The sequence below is a fragment of the Hyposmocoma kahamanoa genome, unplaced genomic scaffold (genome assembly GCF_003589595.1).
Source record: "Hyposmocoma kahamanoa isolate Upper Pololo Valley unplaced genomic scaffold, ASM358959v1 66, whole genome shotgun sequence".
Classification (NCBI taxonomy): domain Eukaryota; kingdom Metazoa; phylum Arthropoda; class Insecta; order Lepidoptera; family Cosmopterigidae; genus Hyposmocoma; species Hyposmocoma kahamanoa.
This window is the reverse complement of record NW_020653854.1, coordinates 17,218,982-17,244,820: the sequence shown is the minus strand read 5'-3', so window position 1 is coordinate 17,244,820 and position 25,839 is coordinate 17,218,982. Positions and strand designations below refer to the sequence as shown.

Here is a 25,839-nt window from a genome sequence, read left to right as displayed (position 1 = left end):
ATTTGAATTGGTCGGTGTTTTGTAGAAAGGGCGGAAGCGACATTTAATGAAAGATTTAATAAATTTTAGGTTTAAAAATTGAATTTTATAACAGGACGTAAATATTTTAAAATAGTCGTTTAAACCTAAAACATGCTCCCCTGAAAAATCTACGAAATGTCGTCTACGCCCTTACTACAAAACATCGACGAATACGAAGGTATATTCATTTACTGTCAAAGTTCTACTCTCGACAGGTATAATAAATTAATAAATAAGCTATTTTAAATTTCGAAGTAAACTGCTCATATTTAAAAGCAAGTACGCCAATATATAGAAATTCTCAGTAAAACAACCTCAAACAGAGTTCACTGACAGTGTGTGACAAGTTGTAACAGGAAAAGTTTGAGTAACATTGAATTGTGACTAAAATTGGTACGCCTCATAAGCAGATTATCTGCTCCCGTGGCAACCGCGAGCTCTCGTACCCCAACCAACCTAATTACATCTCTGTGTGAGATCACGAGCGTAACCCACACACGTGCGTTGCTAGAGTCACGGCGAGCAACGTGTTCCGCATAACAACAAATCTCTTGTTATAAACTGTCCAATATCTTTAGACCTTCAATAGTAGAACGTAAAATATCTGTCATCACGTCGAGGATTCTGTCATAATGCAATTAAATATCGTTAGCGACTGTTTTTCTTTTTGTCACAACCTCTTAATGGACACATTACTTCTTAGGACTTACTATCATTGTGCCTATAGACCCTCGACCTCATGTCGATCTTCCTTTAAGTAATGTGATCCTCTGATCCCTATGATGAGTCCCTATACGCCTCCCTACATCCCTTCCTCTGTGCATGTTCTATACAAAATCTAGTTACTGTTTCATGACACTCTCGAGGCCGTCGCGTCGTAACAACCAAGTACTGAATATAAGTAAGCACTAAATCAACACTACTCACTCGGTTTTAGGGCCCACTGAAAATCGGCGTCACAGCCTTTTCTCGGTGGTGACAATAGCTGAGTGGGATCCTGTTACATACGCCACAGCCGCGCACATGACACTTAATCTAATTGTGTTAAATATTTCATGTTTGCTTTGTTGTTGTGTATGATTTTATTTTTATTCCTTTTTTTCCAGTTATTTTTATTTTAATTTTTTGTTTTAATGTAGCTTCATTTTTTTTTTAATCTTCATTTTATTACTGTGTATATTTTTGTTGTGGCGTAGTAATAAAAGATTTCTATTCTATTCTAAATATTGTGTAAACTCACAAAATGTGTCTCAGATTTTTAACGCCTGATATATTGACCTAGTTTTGTCTTTTCGACATCATAAGACAAAGTTTTGTAATGCTAATGTTACCAAACTAATACTAAATCGTGATTTAACTCGCGATAATACCTGACTCTTCCTCTTCCGTGAGTCGGCGAAGATAATGTTTGGTATGTTTTGGTAGTTCTCAGATAACGGGATAGCTTGACATTGACTACCAAATATGAGTGTAATTTAAGTACAGTCTGATTTATCATTCTATACAGCGACTAGATAAACGAATGCTACTTACCCTTTTGAAGATATTATGCAAACTCGCTTAAACAACTTGCTAGCTTGATTGCTCCTCTGATCCTTCGATGACGCTTGGCAAAACTTATCAAAAATTGTATTTCATCACGTGGTGCCCGGCGCACTACAGTTCAAAGTAACAAAGTATTAAAGGAATAACAAAACCTATGCCTGGAACACCGCACTGTATGAATGCGAGACATGGACAATTACAAAGAAAGACAGGGAGAGATTGGAGTCTTTTCAAATGTAGTGCTGGGGGAGAATACAGAAAATAAAATTGTTTGAGAAGGTATCAAATGAAGGTTGCCTGGAAGAAATTGCACCTTAGCAATAAGGCCGCCTGTTGTACATTAGCTTACTCTTTGATAATTTCATTACTGTTCTGTGTTGTCATTGTAATTTTAATGTGCAATAAAAAATATTTTATTCATTCATTCAAATAACGAAGTTTTAAAAAGCGTTAGGGAACAGAAATTTTTTTAAAGACAATAAGGAACATAAGGGGAAAAATGTTTGGACATCTGATATATATTGACAAATATCTGGGAGTTATTATTGAGGGGAAGATAGAAGGACAAAAAGAGAGGAAGACCAAGAATGAAGTTCAGCATAAGTTCAGTGAAATAAAGAAGAACGTCAAAGTGAGCTAGCAAAAGCTATAAAGGATCACTAGGACCTGGTTATGACTGGTGAGGAGGCTACACTGACAAGAGCCTGATGGAAAAGAAAGTTAATATCTTAACGTCATAAAACTTTGTGTTGTCTACGAACTGCTGGCAAAACTATTACATACGTTTCATACTATTATAACACATTGATAAAATATGAATAATTGTGCATGCATGTTCCAGTACAGATGTGCACAGCGTTGCATCGGCGCTTGTTTTTAGACATTCAATATGACAGTTATGCAATAAATGTTTATGAATAACTAACGAACTTCTAGTTTTAACGTTTAGTGATGGGATTTGATAACATCGCAAAACATACTATTTCTGCTGCTAAGCAGTGATTATTACTGTGTTTCGGTTTTGAAGGGTACAGGTGCTAGCGAAATTACAGCCACATGGGACTTTTTTTTATAACATCAAGTGACGGGACGAACAAGTCGTGTGCGTGATGGTAAGCTATACGCCTGTCCATAATAGTTACAGTGCCATTCAAAGTTTTAAACTGCAAAGATCTGAGGGGCACTACCAGTGCGACCGTCACGGTGAGATAAGCCGACAAGTCCCATGTGCCTATAATTTCACCAGTACCCTTGCCCTTCAAAACTGGAACACAGTAACGCAGACATTACTACTTGGCGGCAGAAATAGGTAAGGTGGCCACACTACCCCGGACGAACTCTTTCTCTACTGCTATTTAACTCTAATCTTTTCAACTTATATCTCAGAATGGTGAGCGCAGTGTGGAAGCACTGTGTTTGTTTGTTTAAAGTTTTGAGCGGCACTGCAACTGTTGTGGACAGGCGTGTTTGCCACCTCGCGCGCTTACCACCAGGCGCACGATGTGTTCGTCTTGTCTTTTAGGATAAACAAAAATACTTTTAGGAAAAGAACCTTTTTTTACCTTATAATACACCTTTGCAAAGCCAGTGACCATTGCAGCTTCGATGACGTTTCTATGGAGAAACTGAAGCCGCAGACTGGTGTCGTTGTATAGCTTAGGCGGATTGAGATTTCTTAATAATACCATAGGTGCATCACAGGTGCTGAACTACAATATTAATGCCCATCAAGGTCACGATACCACGCTCTGCATGTGTTTTTAAAACAGATGATGTCTGAAGGTCGCTTCTATTTCCCAGAAGTCGTAATGAAATGAATTTTTCTTAAGATTTCACCTTGAGAAAAACAAACCGTCTTTCACTCATTTTTCAAAATCTGTAAATGTTTAATTTCACTGTAATAATCATGGTTATTGTTTAGGATGATACGTCGAGAATAAAATTTAACTGTTATGATGTAAGTGTTTATTTTATCTTGAAGAAATGTTAGAAAAATACGTATTCGTCTATTTGGCCAAATCTGTATCAATTCAGATTTGACAAATGATTTTGAAGAATGATGCTTATGTAATTTGAAAATAAGGAGTGGTCTTTATGCACATTTTTGTAAATGTGTGATAAAATACAAAATATGAAAAAATATGTACCTATTTTGGGAATGTGTAAAGAAAACGTTTTATATCATAGTTTTGTATCAAAGGTCATATGATACAAAACTTGATGATATAATCTTTCATTCCTACGTCATTCCTTTTGCCGTAGTAGTAAAACACAATTATTTAATTGTTTTAAAAAACAACGTTATTAAGTCCGCCATTAGTACTTTGTGTATTGTACAAAAAAGTTTAAACAAGTAAATAATTATATCATCAAATAGCTTAAAGTTGAATTTACTATTTTCAAAAAGGTCTCTACACATCTCCTATAGTGAGTCTAAGTACATTTTTCACATTTCTTATTTTAGTGGTTTAGGATTTTTTGTACCACAGATTTTAGGTCTTATCACCACCTTAGGGGTTGAATGTGGAAAAATCTCTTCTTATTCGGTGCTTACGTCATAAACCTAAAGTCAAAATTTCATATTTCTGGTTTCAGCAGTTCAACTGTGCGTAGATGCGTCAATCAGGGCTTATTCTATTAGATGTACGAGTACGAGAAGTATATCTATAAATAGATGAATACATGATTTGTGTTTTTGTTATCAATTTCCGAGAAGGCCGTAATTATTGACGAACAAATGAATTCGTGTTGCGAAATTCCAACCATTCGAATCATGTCCAAGTCAACGGTTAGGTAGAAATACCTCTCGTTCTGTACTCAAATCGTCTCAATAGCGATGCCATTTGAGTCGGTTTCAACTTAAAAGTTAAGTTTGAAACGAACTGTCTCTGTCGACGCGACCCTTAAGCGGGTCGTTTTAATTGCACTAACAAGACGGAGCGCCCAACTTGCGTTATTTAATTGTAGTGTTCTGCGAGAACGGTACACGACAACTGTCTTTCGTTTTTTGATGTAGTTAATAATATGGCGTCTCCTCTATTTTAATGAAAGAAAAGAATCCAAACAACTTTTACATTAAACCGTCACGCCGAGAGAACACAGTCATTATCTCTAACGAATTTGGAAAAAAAATGTTATAGGAAATTAAATATTTCGGTTCTGAATCGCGTATATCTATTTGTTCTGGTTTTTTCAAACAAACCAATATTTCGGACCCTTTACAGGTCACGGTTGACGGTCTGTCCATGAAAATTTTAGGTTTTCGCGATTGTCACAAACTAACCGTCAGTAGCCATGACCATGGAACCTGTAAAGGGCCCGAAATGTTGGTTTGTTTGAAAATAAAAAAGAAATATACTCAATTAGATCCGAGAAATAGTTTCATTTCCTATGTTTGTCAATAGCGAAGACCTACGTTTTTTTTAATTTACTTTTTTGTCGTTTATTTTTAAATGGTAGACAAAAAACACATCTGCGCATTAAAAACACCGTGTGACTCTAGAGTGCTACATTACCAAAATGGTTTAATGTAGATCAAAGAGACTTCCAGAAAGAAATATTTAAATATTGGCCTTGTGTGTACGGCAAGCACCCTTATAAGAGCCAGAATCTCTATAGTGCTTACTCCAGCAGGTTTATTTATTAACGATTATTATAGCATATTTTACTGTTTTTCTATGGGCTTGGTAGCTAAATTCACAATCAGTCGTCACTGTCCTAGTTCATAAATGGGATAGCAACATTGCTATCCCATTGCGTATACATATACGACGCTGTATTACTACCAAGTTAAAGATACGCGTGACGGCCCGAATCCTGAAGGATTTGCGCAAATCAAAAATATATGAAAGCTAATGTGAAACAAATGTAAAACACAGCCGTATTAGCGAAATTTTTAAAGTTTTATCTAAGTACGTGTTTTATTCGATCTCATTACTAAACCTCACATTCATAAATATCCCTAAAGTATTCCAGACTGTCAGATCCTATCTATTTCTATATCAAACTTCATCAAAATTGGTTCAGCGGTTTAGGCGAGAAAATGCAACAGACAGAGTTACTGTCGCATTTATAACATTAGTTTGGATTCATAAATACCGAGGTTAATTTTCTGTTTATTCCGACTTCAAAAAAAAGGAGGAGGTTGTACGTTCGGCTGTATGTACGTTTTCCGATTTCTCTTGTGGACCGGTTTTGAAAATTCTTTTTGTTATAAAAAAGTTGTTATCGGTATCATCATAGTTTCGTTAACATTGCATAAAGTTTTAGGGAAAATCTTGCTTTATTCAACTTCTAAATATCAATATTCACTTGAATAACGGGTATAATATTTTTTCCCGTTCCACGGGCAGAACTGCCATTAATAGTTCACCAAGTCCGATCGTTTCGTACACGTTTAAGCTCTTTACTCCCAGCTTTACACGGACTTGGAACAATGGATTGCGCAATTTGAATTTTCTGTACAAAGCCCTTTGCTTCTCTACATACATCGACGTTTCTTGTCGTGTAAGTAGTCGTTGTAGTATGTCACAAATTTTAATTATAATGGTGCAATAGTTTTAAAAATTTGCAAATTTGCTTATGAAAACGTGGTTATTTTGGCATTGCCGATTTATATCTTCGTGATATTAAAGGTCATCGCACTCAAAGAAGACATCGATGGTCTTGACACGTAGGCTACAAGCACGACCGCACGACGGCGAGCCGATGGCGCGACGGCGGGCGAACGATTCCTCGCTCCCGTCAACAAGATTAATATTCCTCGCGAATGATGGGCCCACATAACAATAGGCGTGTCATGTCCTATGGCGCATGCATTTTTGAATAATGCCCATATAATGCTATTATAACGACGCTTATACCCTCGCGTGTTCAACGTTCTGAGCTTTAGTATCGCACCCGACTTTCTTGACTCCGGCGGACGTTCACTCTCTCTCTCTGTGAAATTAGTGCTCCACCCTCTTGTCATTACAATGCTGCAGTTAACCTCAATTATATAATTCTAAACAATCATTTCTGTACAGCTTGTTATGTTATTAAGTTTTTGTGCAATTACTACTACACTAATCCCATAATAACCTGTTTTTGTGTCCCAAATGTTTGTGTTGTTAGTATTTTAGAGATAATGTCCACGAAATGACTGGTGTCTTTTTCAATGTACAGCTAACGGGTTTTGCAATTTGCCGTTAAGTTACAAATTACGTTTAATAAACCTTTCGGCGATCCGATGTTTATAGGGTAAGCATTGGGATTATATTGGGAATAGTGATATATCGTACATTTTGGATGGCAGTGACCTTTCCCAACAGGGTACGTTTATTAGTACGTGTGAAGTGACATATATGTGATCGTGTGTGAGTTGGGTGTGGGTTGGACAGGCGAGGGTGGCCGAGCGCCGGAAGGAAACATGTTGAAGTTCTGCTCACCGGCGGCGAGGCGGCGCGAGCCGAATGCGGTTTGTAATCTAAAGTTCATACATGTCCGTTGAGATGCGAAAGTAAATACGTCGTCGGACGAGTAGCCTCGATATTAATTTTAAAAACGTTCTCGTCGTTCTACAGTTTTTGTACAATAATTCCGTAGATTATTATTTTTCCTTAATGGCGGCTACTAAGCTTTAGGCTAGCGTCGTTGTCAGTTTTACAAAAATAATTTAAAAATTATGGCCCTCGTGGCCAACGTCAGTTGATTGGTAAAGCTTAAGGAAATTTATGACTGTCAAATAGAATTGTGTCTGTAATTATTATTATAAAAACGTATATATTATCTACTGTTTGATCTAGAACAGTAATCAAATTTTTTGTACCATAAACACTTGACTCGTGACCGAAGTAGCCAAAAAGCTAGTAAAATATAATGCAGAATTCAGACCTCTGTGTTTACTAGAGCGAACTTTAATGTCAACAGTAAAACCTATTTTCTTGGATGACTTTGTCTACCCTGAAATTTGAATATTCTACCATTTTTCTGACCAATGGGTCAAAACTATAGCGCTATGTATTCTTGGAAGATCCTCTTCTTATGGTGTCGATGGTATACACTATAATGATCGCTATCGTGGTAAAAGGATTTACAAATCGGCTTAAGATACTTGCCGGTTGTTGCTCATGTACGGTGCGCTATACGTACAGGAAAGGAATGGGAAGCTCCTTTGTGCACCCTATCTTGGGAGATAAACGAACATGATTAAATATTACCAATGGTCGTTCCAGGTGAATCCCGGTCGGAAGGCGTCACTGAGCGGCATCCGGGAGGGCGATGTGATCTCTTCGATTAACGGACAGCCCACGAAGGGCATGACCAATTCAGATGCTCACGCGATGCTGCGCTCCGCCGGACCAGTGTTAAAGCTGGGGCTTAATGAGTAAGTTTGTTACCTAATCTTAAATTAAGGTGATAGGTGGTACAAATAATCAATGGCGGCTATCGACGGTGCTAATAAGAAGAACGCGCATTTTGCATAGTCTATTTCAACATCGTCAATAAAAACTCTTCCTCTTACAAACGTGCATATCGATTTTTGTGTTGTGGCTGAACCACAGAACAATAAATACAGTAGAAGTGCAGTTAGCGTGGTACGTGTGCCAACAGTACGTGAAGTTCCACATACTTGAACCCAGTCCGCCATTTTCGCTTTATACGTTATGATCGTGTCAATTATCTCGCGCAAAACCTCGAAAATCGTAGAAAAATTGCGCTATTTTGATACTTTATAGTGGAAATATGATAGTCGCACTTGTAGTATTATCCGTGGTGGTATTTCATATTATCGTTTTATATTTTATTTAATTTTAATAAATTTTAAATTTTCTGTTTATCGCAATAATTTTAATTTAAATTTTTTTGTTACAATGAACGAAAGTTAATCATGTACCGCTGCAATATGGTCGCTTCTTTTTTTAAAGAACTAAATAAACATCTTTAATTCGTCATTGTTCAGCTATTAACCGTTAGATAGCAGCACATTGACTGAAATTTCAATTTTGTATATATAAAATAAAAACGTCGCAACTTGCAATATTAAGTATTGAACTTTCTACGATATGTCGACAAAGTAATGTTTAAATTAGAATTTTTTACATCTTTATGAATTAGAAACTACGACCAATCATTAACAAGATTTCATATTTCGTATATTCAATTATAAATGTGTGAGTTTTGGTGGCACAGCGGCAGCGGTTCTGATAATAATCGAGGCGTAAGGCACTTCCATTGTTTTTTCTTCGGTGGACTCAACAGTAACAGTTTATTGGGATTTTTTTTAAATTTGGTTGTTATCTTTAATATACTCACCAGTTGTAAAATATGGTCGGACCTTTTTCTTACAGCCCAACATTGAAATTAGTATCTGTAAGCTTACAATACCTCATCTAAATCGCCTTTTATTGACCAACGTCGACCAATAATAGGTACCTCAAGCCAATACAAAGCTTGTACTCGAAGTCTTTATTACATGGACCACGTGAATCAGTTGTTTCAATGTACGGCGGGGCAACATGAAATCCGTGGGGGAAAGCCTATCAATCTTCAGCATTCGGATTAAACACTGGTCCGCTCTCAGATTAGTCGTTTGATGCAAATGGTATTGCTGTACTTCTATCTCGCCTATAACTATAAGTACTTTATGTTAAATCCTCAAATCCTATTGAAAAAATCTGTACAAATATGAATTGAGTGAAATGTAAGTAATTATGTGAACTTGGTAAAATCACATCTGTATCCAACGAATTTTTTTACGCGTTAGCTCTTTTAAAACGACAGGTATTTATTACTTCATTTACATAATGGCATGGCAATTGTTGTATTACTTTAATATAAAGTTGGGCCCTTTTGCTCGAAATTAAAGAGTTCTTGAGCTGATGTAATTATGAAACTTGGTTTTAACTGGTAACTACCGAACCAATATCATAAGTAGTTTGAATTAGTTCGATATTCGTTTCTAAATTGTGTTTACTAAACGCCTTTCAGTTTGGTTCGTTATTATTCATAATAGGATCAAACTTAGTAAATACGGAGTGCGTTTTTAAATCTATTCTCTTAATAGGCTACAGCAGGTTTTTTTAGTTCAAGATATCTTGAATTGAGGTATCTTGTTTTAATCATAATTAAAGCAAATTCGTTCTCGGAATTTTTCTTCTTCTACTTGGGGCATAAATATTGCCGAAGATCGATGATCATTAAGATTAACTGCTTTTCCACATGGACTCGAAGGAATGATTTGATACTCATGCCAACACACATTGTTGAGTTCCTCGTCTGCTATGCTTTGAAATATTCATTCATCCATTCAAATACTTGAATTTTACATAACGAGTCGCTAAAACTGATGTTGTCGTTAGGCAGAAATCACTTTCGCAGGTTACAAAATTACGCAAGTTACAATTAAAACCACATGAAATTTGACTTCTTCTTCTTCTTATCGTAAGTGGCATAAAGTCGAATTTGTATTTTATGTGTCAAACTAGACGTGCTCTCCCTGTTTATTGTAAGATATTTAAGTTATATGTACATTCGCTGCTCTTAGATACCCGACACGCTACCCGACCTTTTAATTCTGAGAGCTTTCTTACGCGTTCAACAGAAAGGTGTACAGGAATTCCAGCTTTTTGTTTGAGGTTTGTATATATCTAATGTAATTGAAGATCAAGTTTAATATAAAAGTTTGTTAAAATGTCATTCACCAATGAAGCAATCCGCTAACTAAAACGCGGCTAAGTTACAAAATGTTTTTTTAAGATATAAAAACCATAACCCGGTTCTGGAATATTGGTTGTTTAATGATGCTTCAGCTATGCATCGTTAGGGCGCGTTCCCACTATGTCGTGACGACAGATTGTCGTGCAGTTTACAGTGTCGTGGCTTCTATATTTAAATGAAGTTGTTCACATATAGCACGACACGATTAACTGTCGTACACGATTTTTTTTATCGTTACAACGACAAACTGTCGTCACAGTGGGAACAGCTAGAACGACAGTCGTCGGACGATAAAAAAACGTCACGATAAAAACGTGACGACACAGATTGTCGCAGCTCCTATTGTCGTCACGTTTTATTTATCACTTTCAGCACGTATTCTGCTCCCTGCCCTCCCCTTTCGTACCCCGCGCCCTATGCTCGCTGTGCAGTAGCGTCGGGTCGTAGCCAGAGATGGGCAAGGAGGCTATCGTTATAAATTGTCGTCACGATCTAGTGGAAACAGCTAGTCACGATAGTCGTTCAACGATAAAAAATCGTCCACGACAGATAGTCGTGATGTGGGAACAGGCTAGACACGATAGTCGCCCAACGATAATAAAACGTGACGACGTAGTGGGAACGCGCCCTTAGGGTAAATTCCGATAAATCTAACACGTGAAGTAATTTTAATTGTTTTTAAAAGAGAATTTTGTGCTCTATCTTTTTATATTTAAAACGGATATTTGACCATCTGTAACCGCGTTTTAGTTATTTGACGGCAGAATAAGGAAGTCGTACCAAAATGAATTTTACGGCTCACAGGTTAAATATTAGGTTTGTTTAAGACTTCCTTCACACTAATCCACTCAGAACCAAATAGTCGGTTAGGGGATTTGGTATCTTAGGGCATCGACTGTACTTATTAAAGAGTTGTTAATTTCATAATTACGATCGAAGATAAATTAGAAAAATACGAAGCGATAATTCCCATTTGTCCACATCTAGTATGAGTAACGTAGCTTCAAAAAATAATAGAATACGCAATGTTTGTATTATTGGACTCATGCTTGTGTTCTCGATCAATCTAACGTCTCCCGAGACAGTATCAGGATCTAAATTGCATTTCGTCCAGAACCTAGAATATTAATAGGTCCCATCTCAAAATAGATAGATCTATAGTTTGTGACGTATATTGGAATTCACAAAAGTGCTTTTTTGTGAATATAGTGTGGTAAGCGACACGCCTGTCCATAGCAGTTGCAATGTCACTCAGAGCTTTAAATCGCAAAGATCTGAAGGATAATACCCTTGCGCCCATCACCTTCAGACACCAGTTAACAAGTCTCATGTGCCTGTAATTTCACCAGCAAAACCCTTCAAAACCGGAACGCAGTAATATTCACATGAGCGCTTGGCGGCAGAAATAGGTAAGGTGGCAGTACTTCCCCAGACGATCTTTTTCACAAAGAACTCTACTGCTATTGGAAACTACTTATCATGTGTGTAAAAAGTACTATCAGATAAATGAATAAATTTAAATAATTAAAATTTATAGGACAGATTTATAGCAACAATTTTACGATTAGCACGGTCCCCCATACTAGGCAAGCCTGTATCGTGGGGTCCCTGACATCCGATTTACATAGAATCTTAATAGAACAGAATGGATTTAAAATAATTAGAAAACTTTAAACATATTATTATTATTATAAGTTAGTACATTATATATTTATGGATATATAAAACTAATAACAACGTGGTGTTCTGGGTAGCCCAGAATGAATTCCGTTGCTTTAATAATTCCCTCCCTTTAGTAATTCCCTCGTTTGAGACCAGGTAATTGGTGTGATTGTCTGGTACAAAAACAAAAAAAGAAAAAAATACGACATGCAATAATTAAAGTCTCGACAAAATCAAAAGTCATACCACGCAACTAGTTCTGCAATAGGTATACGTGTAACTTCGAATGATGAGCACAATTTTATTTTTTATATATTTATGATACTACAATACAAATCTATTCTTGTAAATTTATAATTACTGCGGCAAAAACAAGTAAATTTCCAAAATTTTATATAAGCATAGGTATAAAACTGCGGCGTCTGACAAGGTTACTATACTATTATATATTAAGTATTTTGTCTTCCGAATGACATCGCGACACTCAAACACATTTACAAAATGGTTTGCGTGCGGAGGCACACAGTCGTCTCCGAATTAAATTCGGAATTATCTAACGTAATCACCGCACTTTGCGGATATATCCTACATCTGAACGCAATTCTTCTTCATTTGTTTTTGGGAGTTTCACTATGTATTTCAAAGTCTTGTAGGTTGTGAGTTGTGTGTCTCATTAAAACATTACAAGATTGTGAACAGATAAAATTGTTTTTCGGACTCTATAATTGAGTACCTACCTAAATAACTAGTAGACACAGGCGTCACTTTGCGTAAGTCAATGTTAATAAAAATGGAAGCAAATTAATTTGCTACTTCGTGAACCCAATGGAGGGTAAATCGTGCAAAATAATTGCTCTTCTGTTGAATGGTTTTTCATTCAGTTAATTTTCCCGTCCTTCCTTCGCATAAAATTAATTTAATAAGTAACACACGCTCAACTACAGTCGCAAACATCACCACCAACAATGTTTTGGGCAGGAGTTGTTGATTCGCTTTTTTTTATTAAAAAAATTACTGCCTCTGTAGCCGAACGGTTATCATGCTGGACTGCCACGCAGAGGTCCCGGGTCGATTCCTGGGCCGGGAGAAATATTTGTCCTCCATCTCACCGGATAGAAAGCGACGATGGAGTATGCACACCTAAATAATGCCTATTCATTCTCGCCTTGAAATGCGTAAGTCATACAAGTCGAGGAACAAAGTCTGTATGTAGGGAATTCTCTCCATAGCCGTTCGCCATTTAAATGACTGTGGAAGCGAAATGCTTCGTGCGAATGCCTTCATTTCTGCTATTCAACCTTCGTTGGGTTCGCGGAGTAGCAAATCAATTTACTAAAGTGTTTTATTGACTGCCAGGCTGTTTCACCACCATGATATTCATTTGTTTTTCTGTGAATACACTCCACTAGTTTGTTGTAATTAATACAAAGATCGAATGCTCAGAAAAAACTCCTTTGATCCGGCCGGATTCCAACAGAGGTCTTCTAGCAAACTGTGCCGATTGTGTTCGATTGTTATGTGTTTGTGATTCGATAATTTGTTGTATTAATAGTTATAACAAATTAATAAACTTCCATTTTTATTAATATTTGTACAGTCAAGGACACGAGGGGAATTACACTTTGAACCAAATTATTGTACACTTCAGACTTGTAGAGAGAAATAACTCTAAGTCTTTTATTTCCCTAGCCCCGTAGTTCCAGCTAGATACATCATTGTATCCGTTAACATTGATCATTCGGCGACATGCACGCAGGTGAAAATGACAAATTACACATAGACCTAGCCATGCGAGGTTTTTACTTACAGTACCACATACCTGCTGGTTCTTTCCCACGTTAAATTACGAAAATAAGGCTAATTTTGGATCTTCTTGTAAGAAATTTACTGTAATTGCAGCAGTAAAATATTAAATCTGTTGTATAGGAATCCAGATTCTACTTCATATTGCTTTATAGAAGTTCTAGATACCGTTAACAGATGGTAAATTTTGAGTTTATTGTAAGCAAATGATTTTATTTATAGACATAATGAAAAATATAAAACTTTAATGTAAACTTACTAATGAAAAGCAAGTAAGTACCAATGATTAAATAGTAATATGTGTAAGCAATGAAAAATAATGTAATAGTAATAAATACCTTTAACGTAACCTTACCCTACATTACATTAAGTTTTGTGAACAGAATTAAATTGTTCTTTTATTTCATTATGAAAATTTATTTCTTTATAAAATTTGGTTAAATGTAGATTATTATAATCTAAGCAAAAAATAATGAAATACAAATAAATCATAGACAAATTTTTGATGACGATGTTAAATCTGACTATTCAATCTATTAGTGGTAGTTTAGAAAACCGACTACATTACGTTTTGTCCATTATATGAAATCCTTGCATAAATTTTGATTAAATGCAGCTTAAGATAATGATGAAGTATTGACATTTAATTTATTTTTATTCGAAAGCTATGCGCGATATATCGACAATTTTTTTCTCCGTTTTACTACAGTTTATTGTGATTTAATGAGCTTAATACTCTGTATCAATTACGCTCTAAGTTTTTGAAATAACAAAATATAAGGCTAGATAACCTATCCAGTCTTACACAGGTACAGTTATTCTGTTGTATATGCATAGTACTTTTCATGCTCTATAAAAATACTTTCTAATCGATTTCAAAGAGTGGGTGCTTTATTTCCATGTCTTAATCTAAGTTTTCTCGCCAGGGACAGGGAGATGTCACCGCGAAGAAGATCCATTGGCAAAGGCTCCGAGTTGAAAAGTAAGTTTTTATTTTCTTACACGTATGCTCCACAACTTTGACACATTTTCTTAAACTTATAATTGATATCTTTTTAACGTATCACGTGCTTGATTTTGATTATGTCGTAACAAGGAGGAAGAGTTGCTCGCGAGCTTTTTTAAGCATTTTTGAGTCTGTATTTTTGATAGCGTACCTTTTTTAAAACACAGACAATAAAAAAGGAACAGCTGTTCTGTTTAAGAAGGCAAAGACACTACTCGTGACTCAGCAAGTAGCCTAGCGATATTCCGGGAAAACAAAATATTTCTTCCTTGTAAATCTAGGAAAACAGAATATAGTGTCTGGAATATTTCCTTGTGTAGTTCCGACGTGCATCGCTTTATCGCACGTCTGCATATGCGGCGAGGATGACTTTATCGCTCTTGCCTGCTCGTTGGAATTGTTAAAAGCCGCCTAGACTGCAAGTTTTAAACTTGTCTGTAAGCTTATCGCCTTAGAGTTCAGACTGCAATGATTTATACATATACTTATTGATGGGCTCTTGACTCGCAGATGTTTTCCTATTCACACATTCACAGAAAATAATAACGATTTATTTGTATTTTAGTTTGCTTCTATGTGATAATATTGTTCCATTTATTGCAGGGCCTTCTCAACTAGTAGCCGAAGTGCAAAAAGCTACACCTCAGGCTCCAGTATACGCAACCATACGACCTTCACATTCACCTCAAAGTCGACCCTTATCTTCAAGCATGAGATCCTCGCTGAACTCCCTACCTTCAGCTCTTAACTCAACGCCACTTGTCAAATCTGTTGCGTTTACGGAAGAAACACCTAGATTTCATCCAACCAACCCTTTTTATACAATTCTTCCTTCGAACTATTCAAGTGCTTCCAAATTACCCATACCAAGCGGTAAATCTGCATCCACCTTAGATAGAAACAAAAAAGAGTCGCCTTTTAATGACATCACTACAGATCTAAAATCACCATCATATTTCACTAAAACTAACGAAGGTCAAAACAGCTTGCAATACTATCAAAACAGTGAAAACATTAATGGGTATGAATCGGAAAAATCTACTGCCACTAACACTACAGATCCATTTAGTAACGATCAGTATGGTCAAAGAGATAATCAAAGTATTCCAAACAAAGTAAATAGTAAAAACCCGTTTGAAACGAAAAGGAACAATGATCCTTTTGAGAAAATTCTTGGACAGGAAACTCTGAATGGGAAACATGACAACGAAACGTCTTTGCCTGTGTCACAGAGCGATCATAATTTTCATAGACGCGAAGAGATTACTAAACATTCAGTAATGGAGCATAAGATCAGCGAAGTTGAAGAAATAAAAACGATAAAGAAAATAATACTTAACGGTTCAGATGATACGACTGATTATCAAGAACATATTAATATTTCACCGAAAAAGAAGGATTTTAATTACACGCCTCAGGAAACTCGTCATGAAGAGTTTAAAAACTACCATTCTAGCTCCCATAGAGAGCGGATAACGCCAACTGATTATCAAAAAACTATCAACGTTAGTTCACAGAAAAATACTGACCTTAGTTACAAACCCGATGACAGTCGTTACAATGAGTTTAAAGATTATCAATCCACTTCTAATAAAGAACTTGTAGCACCATCGCCAACGCAACAAAACAATAATAACTTCAATTTAACATTAGATAGAAAAGAAGAATGTTATAAAAACTGCGATACTTCGATATATCAACAATACAAGCCATATCGACCGAGGGAATTCGGCAATTCTCCTGCAGGTAAGTTCTTAGCTTCTGAATAAACTATTGAAACTTATATGGGACGTATGTGTGGTATTAGAACACTACCACATTAATATTTTCCACTACAGACACTAAGACAAAGTCCTCTTTAGTCCTTCGTAAAATATTAAAGATGTTATTAGCTACGTTTGGCAAGCGGGGTTAACATCGTAGTAGAATCTATGACAGAATTGCAGTATCTTTCCAGAAATCATCATTTTTCAGTTTTCTACAAGCGGTGGTGGTATTTATAACTATAACTTTCCGTTACGTTCCTACTTTTAGGTTAGTAACATTAAATCCTCTATGATTCCCGGCGATAATTAGTTCGATCCTTCTATTTGAACTATATGTCATTTCTACCCTAACAAAGACAACGTTTTGAAACCATCTAGGTTTATACAATTATACAAAAAGCAGTCATAAACAATGTATACAATTTATTCTCCTATAGGTAGACTTATTCAGCTAAATAAGTTGTTGTACATGTTTCAAGCGTAGTCATCGGGGAGCTTGCGTTGCGACAAGGATTTATGCCAATGATTGTATATTCAACCCCATCTGGTCTTGAATCTATGCAGGGTGAAATCTCATATATCAACACTTTTTACCATTACACATGCTGAATTTCATTTCGATTTCCCATATATTCTGCAGAATTCATCAGTGAGACAATGTAAATGAGTTCATAGAGTGCATTTTCTTACATCGCTTACACTGATAAATTTCAGTTGAAACTTTATTACACGTTATATATACAGCTCAATAGCTGTATGTGCAAGTGCTTTATAGGATGAACATAAAAGCAAAACTAGCGAGATGCATTGACATATGACTTTAATAGAACATCTCACAGAGGTTTTCGATTATTCCATTAATGTCCCTATTTAGTCATAAAACTTGTTATGGGTTCTTTTAATGGAAATGGCATCTTTTACTTCAATATTGATAACTCATATCGTCTTCTTAAAGGCAGAACCACATAAGTGACATTTTCCATACAAATCTACAAATTATGTACCAGTTGTAAGAAATTCGCCATCTTTCTGCAGATAAAACTCTTATTATGTTTATAGCTTGGTTGTTATTGAGTTTCACGTGCAGAAATACCATTACCATAGCTATACAAATTAAAGACTTTGTGAAAAATGTCACTTATGTGGTTTTACCTTTAAACAGACGATATATTCGTATATAATAGCGCACAAGTGCAAGTAAGAGCTAACAAAAAATAAAAGCGTCTGAAATGTTAATATGAGCAACATAAATTGGAGCAGTGCAAATAACGGGTTTGCTGTTTAACTTTACTAGGCGTCTCTTAGCAACTCCCCAGGTTGAAATACTCGACGGTCTTTTAACGTTTGGCGCCACCGCTCCGTTTCATTTGAAAGTTTGACGAGGAAAATCCACGTGTACTGTACGAAAACTGGAAAATTGCTCATCTCGACGTAACGTATAAGGTGCAATTTGGGTCACTTTTCTATACGCGGAACAGAATATTAGGTATGTTGAAAATAAAGGCGTTTGAGATCTCAAGCATTTATTGGCAAATGTAATAACGCCCACTAAATGAACTCTTGGCTTCTTGAATTGTCTTCCCATACGTTTAAAAGATAGGTATAATGTTAGTAGGTACCTAAAAAGATAAAGCGACTTACTTAGATACGGTCAAGAGCACATCAAGTTTGACACCTAGGACTTAAATCCAAGTAACTCCATGCCGCTTACGATAAGAATGGTTCAATTGATGTGCTCTTGACTGTACTATTACTTAAGTAACCACTAAGTTAATTAGGTAACGGCGAATAAAGCGACAGTGTTTTACTATCGATCTGTACTAATTCCATGTTTTAATTACTTAATGAAGGATAGTAATTACTGTAATAAATTCTTGTTTGTTGTTTTTTAGAAATAGATAAGCGTTTGAAATCAAAATTAAAGTATTCGTTAGTGTTACACGTAGGGTGTTGGCAGCAGCAACATTAAAATAAGTAATTTTATATCATGGCAATATTATCTTCTGGTACGACTAGCGTAACGTGTGGTTTTAGCATCAAAATATACATAGTGGTATCAAAAGGATTGTTTTTTCGTTGTAATAATCCCTAACGCCTCAAGCTCTCCACAGAAAGTGTGTCTGTCATATATCTACCGTAAAATTTTAAACTGGCAAAATGGGATATACGTTAAGGTTGTTAAGTTTTGAGTTGAAAGTTACTCTTTCATTTTAGCGCATGTAATCATTCCGTGAGAGGCAGAATTACGAGTAGGTAGGTACGCTTGTCATCTCATGTCTTCCCAAATCAACATAAGGATTTTCAAAGACTTTAGCGACTTTATTTCTATGACAAACTAACATAAGAAGTTTGCTTCAATTTTTAAATTTAAAAAAAATGCCTATGGAGATTTTTTTTGCATAAAAAAATTGTGTATACACGAAAATGCGTTACGTATACCCCGCCGCGGGCGATGACATGGCGGGGTTATGTTATGTGTTATGCCTATTCACTCTCACCTTGAAAAGGTCCAAATTATCGCGTTCGGGGAACAAGTCTGTAGGGAATTCCACTCTCTAGCCGCTCGCCAGATAAATGTGGAAGCGAAACGCTTCGTGCGAACCCTGGGAATATCCACAACATAGAGGTAGAATCCCAGCCCACGTCTAGTCCGCCGATAATAAAAAGGGGAAGGCAGTATCAAATTATGCAATTCCATCGCACTCTCTGCGTGATATCTTCTGTAGAATACCGATAAGCAGGCAACTTTACGGCGGTGTGCAAGGCTCTGCAGCTTCACCTCTACTAATTTCGAGTCACCTATAAGCCTCTAAATCAATAAATCGTGTCCTTGGGATAAACATTCAACATATCTTGAAAGAACAGCGCTTTCGTTATAATTTGGTGTAATGAAAATTCGAACAAACGTTATTTCGGAAAAAAATCTAGTTTGTGATAGGTCACCCCTGGTAGACCTACCCATTGAAAACCAGTGTATCAACGCCGGAAAGCGATCTAGCGTTGTATCTCGAATAATAGGACTTTAAACCAGGGCCGAAAAACTATTTCAAAAAATTATTTCCCTTTAATTTGAATTAGTAGAAAGTCACTTTTAAAGTATGATTATATACATCGTCCCAAGAAATTGACTTTCTACTAATTCAAATTAAAGAGAAATAATTTTTTTAAATAGTTTTTTGGCCCTGGTGTAAAGTCTTATTTTACGAGATACGACAAGATCGCTTTCAGGCGTCGGTCCTCACCCACCGGTGCCGACTCGTGCGATCCCGTTAAGACTCTCCACTCAGAGAAGAAAATCCCTATTCGCGGTTGAAAATTCATAAGTACTATAATATGAAGTAGTGAAATTGTTTGTCGTTCAATATCAATCGCATTAATCACGCAAATAAAATATAATATAAAAATTGCATGTAAATAGAAAATGAGCGGATGAGTTTGATTCAGTCTTAGGATTTCGATCGTCTGTCGTCGGTTCTTCGAAATCGCCGCTGTCTCTGGAGATTAGAAGTGCTTATTTCCCTGGCGGTCTTAATAGTTTTTTTTAAGCAGCACTTGAGGAAATCTATCTTATCCGCGTCCGGGCAGAAAATTATCTCGTGGCTTAATTACTTTCCCGACTGAGCCGTGTTTATTTCTTGTTGTTTTTGCGCCTTTTGACTGTTGTGGTAACTATATTGTTGGCGTTAGTGTTCTGGACAATAATGTTGTATAGGGGAAATTTATTATTATATTCCTCAATTATGTTAAGTAGCTAGTATATTGATTGAGCATATCACAATACAAAGTAGTTTGCATTTTAATATACTATGAATGTAGGAAATTATGACCTCATATGATAATTAGTGACACAAATATAAGAGTCAGTCGAACCAAGGTCCCTGGGCTTGGCAGGGCGCGCCGTCACGGCTGACTGCAGCTCCTTAAGGATAACATTACGGATCTCATCCAGTTCTATCGCCGACGTCGTCTAACGCTCTTCTAGACTCCATTGTGAATAGTCGTGTTAAAAATATTAGCAATTTACCAGTCATTTAAGAGTAGGACCATTGAACACTGTTCGAAGGTTTGCCGTTGAACTTTTGTTTCATGTTGAAGTTACTTTAATTTGTTTTTAAACGATGAATTCTCCTCGCTTCAATCGCAGTCCATATATTTTCCACCCGGTTTCGGAATCGTCGGCAACAGAATCGGACGATAGTGTGGACTCTGGTCGCGAAAAGACAGTTGGCGGCGAACCTCGAACGAAAAAATATAGCGATCCGAAGAGAAGAACAATTACGAAGGTCAGCAAGAAAATTTTGAAGGCCATCGAAAAACTAACTTGTAATATAAAGAAGAATAAGAAACCTAAGAAGGTTATAGAGCCGACGCCTGTAAAAAAAGGTTAGCGAATTCATTCATACCCACGACTAAGTCAATATTTTTGGACGAACTCTTCCACAAAAAGCTCTACTGCTACTAAATATTTTCTCCCGTTGAGATTCCGTCCTAAGGAACTGAGTACTCTAATAACTGTAAGAATTCACCATTTCTATCGTAGTCCGTATTTGTAGGTCGTGTGTTAATCTTAGAGGGTTGATCTAACACTAGGGTAAAAAATACGTTAATATTAACGTGATATTAACTTATTTTCTTATTTCTGTCCTGTTGAATATGGCAGGTATAAATGTAACAGAGCGTTTGACGGTTATGGGAAATGGAGGGAAAGTGTTACGTACCAATTATTTTATTTTAAAATGTAAGGAATACTGCAATCAAAGACTTTTAAAAGTTGCTTGCTTCATGCTTGCGGATCGCCTGGTTCGGAACGAATAAATTTTTCTTAGTGTTTCGATCTTTGTTATAATAATTATAACAAATTAGTGGAGTAATTTCACTAAAAATAATTGAATACAATGGATGTAAAACATCGTGACATTGAATAAACTTAAAAATTACAAGTAACGATCGGACAGATCAAGGATCAAGGAAAGATCTTAATTTAAAAGAACACATACAATTTATTCAAAAATAAACAATCTTGAAGCTGCTAATGGTATTTACAATTAATTTATCGAATGTTTTTATCTTGCGCTTATAATAAACTGTGTAAGGGAAGTAGTTGAAGTGGGTACTTATTAGTAAATAATCAAAGCTATTTATGAAATATCAATGCCCTTATTTTTTAAAGTAAGAGTATCGACAGATGTCGATAGATGTCGATGATGATGTCGACAGATATCGATGGAAACACATTATAATCCATTCCTTTAAATTAAGATACTATGTTGCTTATAAGAAATTAATCCTTAGCGCCCAGTTACACGACGCGAAGGTTTTCGCCGCGCGGCATCCACCCACATATCACGTTTTCACGTACATTAATGGGCAATCTGAATGATGAAGGTGCCGCGTAGACCAAAGACAAGCCGGTCTCGCCCGCGTGCCCGACGCTATGTTAAGTTAAAACGTAACAGCTAAATGAATAGAATGTATTTTGCCGTCATAGTTAGGTGTACGCGGTCTCCTCACGGTGGCGTGAGTGCGATGAGATTCCTGTCGAATAAACGCGCCCTTATAATTGACCCTTTTGATCGGCATCATAAAAATACAGGCTGTTTTTTTTCCATTCACATACGAAGCTCTTTGAATGTAATATTAGTTTCTTTAAGCAAAACATCCTATCTAAAATATTTAATAGTTATTTGTTACGCAAGGCTGCAAAGTTGTTATATGATGCGTGTGCTTATTTTGAAACCTGAGCATAGGGATGGCTTCAAGACACGAGACGCAAAACAACTTTGCTGCCGAGCGAAACACACAACTTTTCACCTCACTATAGCGAAGAAAATGGTAGATGAAAGAAAAACAGTTGAACTATAACAAATCAGTTTTATTAATTCATATATCAAAAAAATATTTACTAGAGAAAATTAGTTATCGTTGTCAATTTAACGTCAACAACAATAAGAATAAAATATGTTAACGGATTATAACACATAAGTAATGTAGGATAATAGCGTAGTTCAACGTGTTACAATGATTTCTTTTTCATCGAAAGAAAAAGTTAGTTGTATTGTACCACAGTCCATCGTTACGTTCGAATTTCAAAAACCTTTTCCACGCTTGCGCGGAAAAAAGTTGTTGCGCGCAGATTTCTAATGAGAAAGAAAGCCTTTCGAAGCTATAATGTACTGTTTGCTATGTACTATACCTCGACGTTTCGGACGTATTGCAACATTCATGGTCTCGAAGGGACTGTAGAGTAGGATATACCAACTTCATTTTTATTAAAAATTAAAAATCAAAAAGCCAAATAAACAAAAAACAACCGGTTTTAGTTATACTCATTAGTAACCAGAAATATACCTTTTGTTGAGATATTCTAGGGACAAAGTAAAATACTATATATTATAGATATCACGTATGGGGAACGCACACATCTTGGAAGAATCTCGCTCTTACTTACTATACATTTTCCAAATTAGAATTTTTTGACAGTTGTACCTAAATATAAACAATTGTACCTAAAAGTAAAACCGGTTCGTCAATGACAGGATGTCTAGCAAGGGCAAAATACTGATCGAAATAAGTCATCACTGTCAGCCTATCGCAGTCCACTGCTGGACATATGCCTCTCCCAATGCGTGCCATCTCGCCCGGGTCCACATCTTGTCGTATCCAACCGCTGCCAGCAGTCTTTCGCAAATCGTCACTCCATCTGACCAGAGGGCGTCCTACACTGCGTTTGCAGAGTCGTGATCTCCGCTCAAAAGCTCGGTTCCCACATCGGTTATCGATTCTTCCACAGATATGTACAGCTCACTGCACTGCAGCTTGCTTATTCTACCAGCTATGTCGACGACTTTGGTTCTCTGTCGGTTAACCTCGTTTCGTACATTGTCCTTCAGTGAAACTACTCGCTCCATAGCTCGATGAGCAACTTTTAACTGTCGGCAGACACTTAAAGGCGACCCACAATCCACAAATGTCGTTCGAACAAAATTTCCTGTTCCAAATTCCCTTATAATAGGGACATCACCCAACGGTTATCGTAAAGTACACGCTCGACATAATTTCAAACAATGGAGAGTAGTATAGTGCACGCAATAAGAGGAGGGAACGTAAACTATCTGAGACTTGTTAAATATACATATACGGCTACGTAACCTATTTTCGGGCAATGTGTTGCTACTTATCTCGCATTTCCCTATTCAGGATAAGAGTTTAATTTTGTCCTATTTAAGAGCCATGCACTTGTGGGTGTGGCTTCGTCCATTCCTCACGATTCATAGGCAGCTCCGAGTTTAATACATGCTTAAAAATAAGTTGCGAAATAAAAACAATTACAACTTTTTTATAAACAAAACCCACCTCAAAAGTTTGTAGAATTACATCTACCTATTTGCAAAGTTTTATTGAAATCCAATAAATCGGATTCATCTCCTAATTTGCCACTTTTAGAGACGAAATATTTTCTTCAAATTTAAATGTGACCAGTATCGAGGTACTGTACCTCGATACTATATATACTATATATACTATATATACTCGATACTTGACTGTTCAAGAGCACATCAAGCTTGACACTTTGGACTTTGGACCATTCTTATTGCAAGCGCCACAGAGTTAAATTTAAGCCTTTAGTGTCAAGCTTGACGTGCTCTTGACCCTGTACCCTCTTTTCAACAAAAAATAATCATCAAAATAAGTTCTCAAATACCAGATTATCAGTTATCGCGTAACATACAATATAAAAACATACAGTCCAATTGAGAACCGTTTCCTTTTTTGAAGTCGGTTAAAAATTACCTTTATTTTATTATAATAGAATATTTTTATTTCTTCCTGAATTATAGCAAAAATCGCAGTCAGTTGTCATGGTTATGTCATAGAAAAAACTCAACAAATTTATACGAATATTGAGATTAAAAAAAAATTTGAAACAGAGAAAGACATAAAAAAGGTAAAGAGGCGCTTGCTAAAGATTTTGTTTCACTTACGTTTTTTTTTATATTCGATGAGAATACAACATCGTAAATTATGCGTAATTACATCCAAATAAGACCAACATTATTTGTGACGCGTAAAATCAAAACAACGGTCGGCTAACAGTAACCACATGTGGGAGATAAGTGCAAGGAGTGAATATTCCCGTCTGACCCAAATATTTTGAATATCCCCACTGACTTTGCAAGTTTGGTGGTCCTTGATCTCGCCTAAATTTATGATAAAAAGGCCCTAAACCTCAGGCAGATATTGCAATAACATTCTGGGAAAAAGGATAGTTTATGCGTAAGTGCTTATTTCGACAAAAAATCTTCTTAAGGTGTCATGTGATACTCGGTTTTCAATCGACATCAAAAAAGGAGGTTCTCAATTTAACTGTATTTTTTTTATATTGTATGTTGTGCGATAACGATTTGAGAACCGATTTTGATGATTATTTTTTGTTGTGGTCCCATGTAAATTTTAAGAAAATATTCCACCTATAAGAGTGGCAAACTAGGGAATGAATTCGGTTGCGCACAATTTCTGGTAACCGATTTCAATAAAACTTGGCAAATAAAAGTAATTCCATGAACACACCGACCTCACCGACCGACTATTACTCCAAGAGTACAAGAATTTTAATAGAAACTAATTGTAAGTTAATAAAATCCTTTTAAAGTTTTCCTCTTAATTTATAACTTATAGGATATAGTTTTCAACGGCTTTTTCAAAACACTATACATATTTATTTTATTGAATACCATGATGCTTTTGCTACCATGATATTTTTAAGTTTTTATTGAATGTCACAGTGTTTCAACATGATATTCAATTATTTTTGTGAAATTACTCCACTAGTTTATTATAATTATTATACAAAGATCGAACACTAAGAAAAAATTCCTTCGTTCCGGCTGGATTCCAACCAGCGTCTTCCAGTAAAGAACCTTGATACTATGCCAACTAAGCAACGGAACGAACCAACGGACCTTACGAATTTTTCTAAGTGCTTGTTGCAGATCTTTGTTTTTGATTTTTAATGATTTTTTTGCCGTAGCGCCATCTATGAATAATCTATTTCTTCACTCGGCCATGATATTCTTTTTTTTGTGAAAATACTCCACTAGTTTGTAATTATTAGAGATGCGCCGAGTACTCGTTTGCTACTCGGTACTCGGTGTACTCGGCCGTTTTTTTACTACTCGTACTCAGCCATTACGGCTCAGCAACTCGGTTCATGAGAAGAGTACTCGGTTAAAATAAAGCATTACAGCTATAGGACATAATAAAGTAAATCCACCTATATATATATTTAAAATAATCAAAAGAGATTTATCACTACAAATTCTAGACAATTGTAACAATTTG

The 25,839-nt window shown here is 36.1% G+C and overlaps 1 protein-coding gene across 1 annotated transcript in view; it reads left to right on the top strand.

Annotated features, from left to right (window-relative positions):
- LOC113232031 overlaps positions 1 to 25,839 on the top strand; it is a 215,945-nt gene that overhangs the window by 45,320 nt on the left and 144,786 nt on the right. The window contains exons 4-6 of the mRNA XM_026466655.1: positions 7,779 to 7,930; positions 14,655 to 14,710; positions 15,338 to 16,480. Coding sequence (XP_026322440.1) covers positions 7,779 to 7,930; positions 14,655 to 14,710; positions 15,338 to 16,480 — 1,351 coding nt within the window. The remainder of the gene's footprint in view (positions 1 to 7,778; positions 7,931 to 14,654; positions 14,711 to 15,337; positions 16,481 to 25,839) is intronic.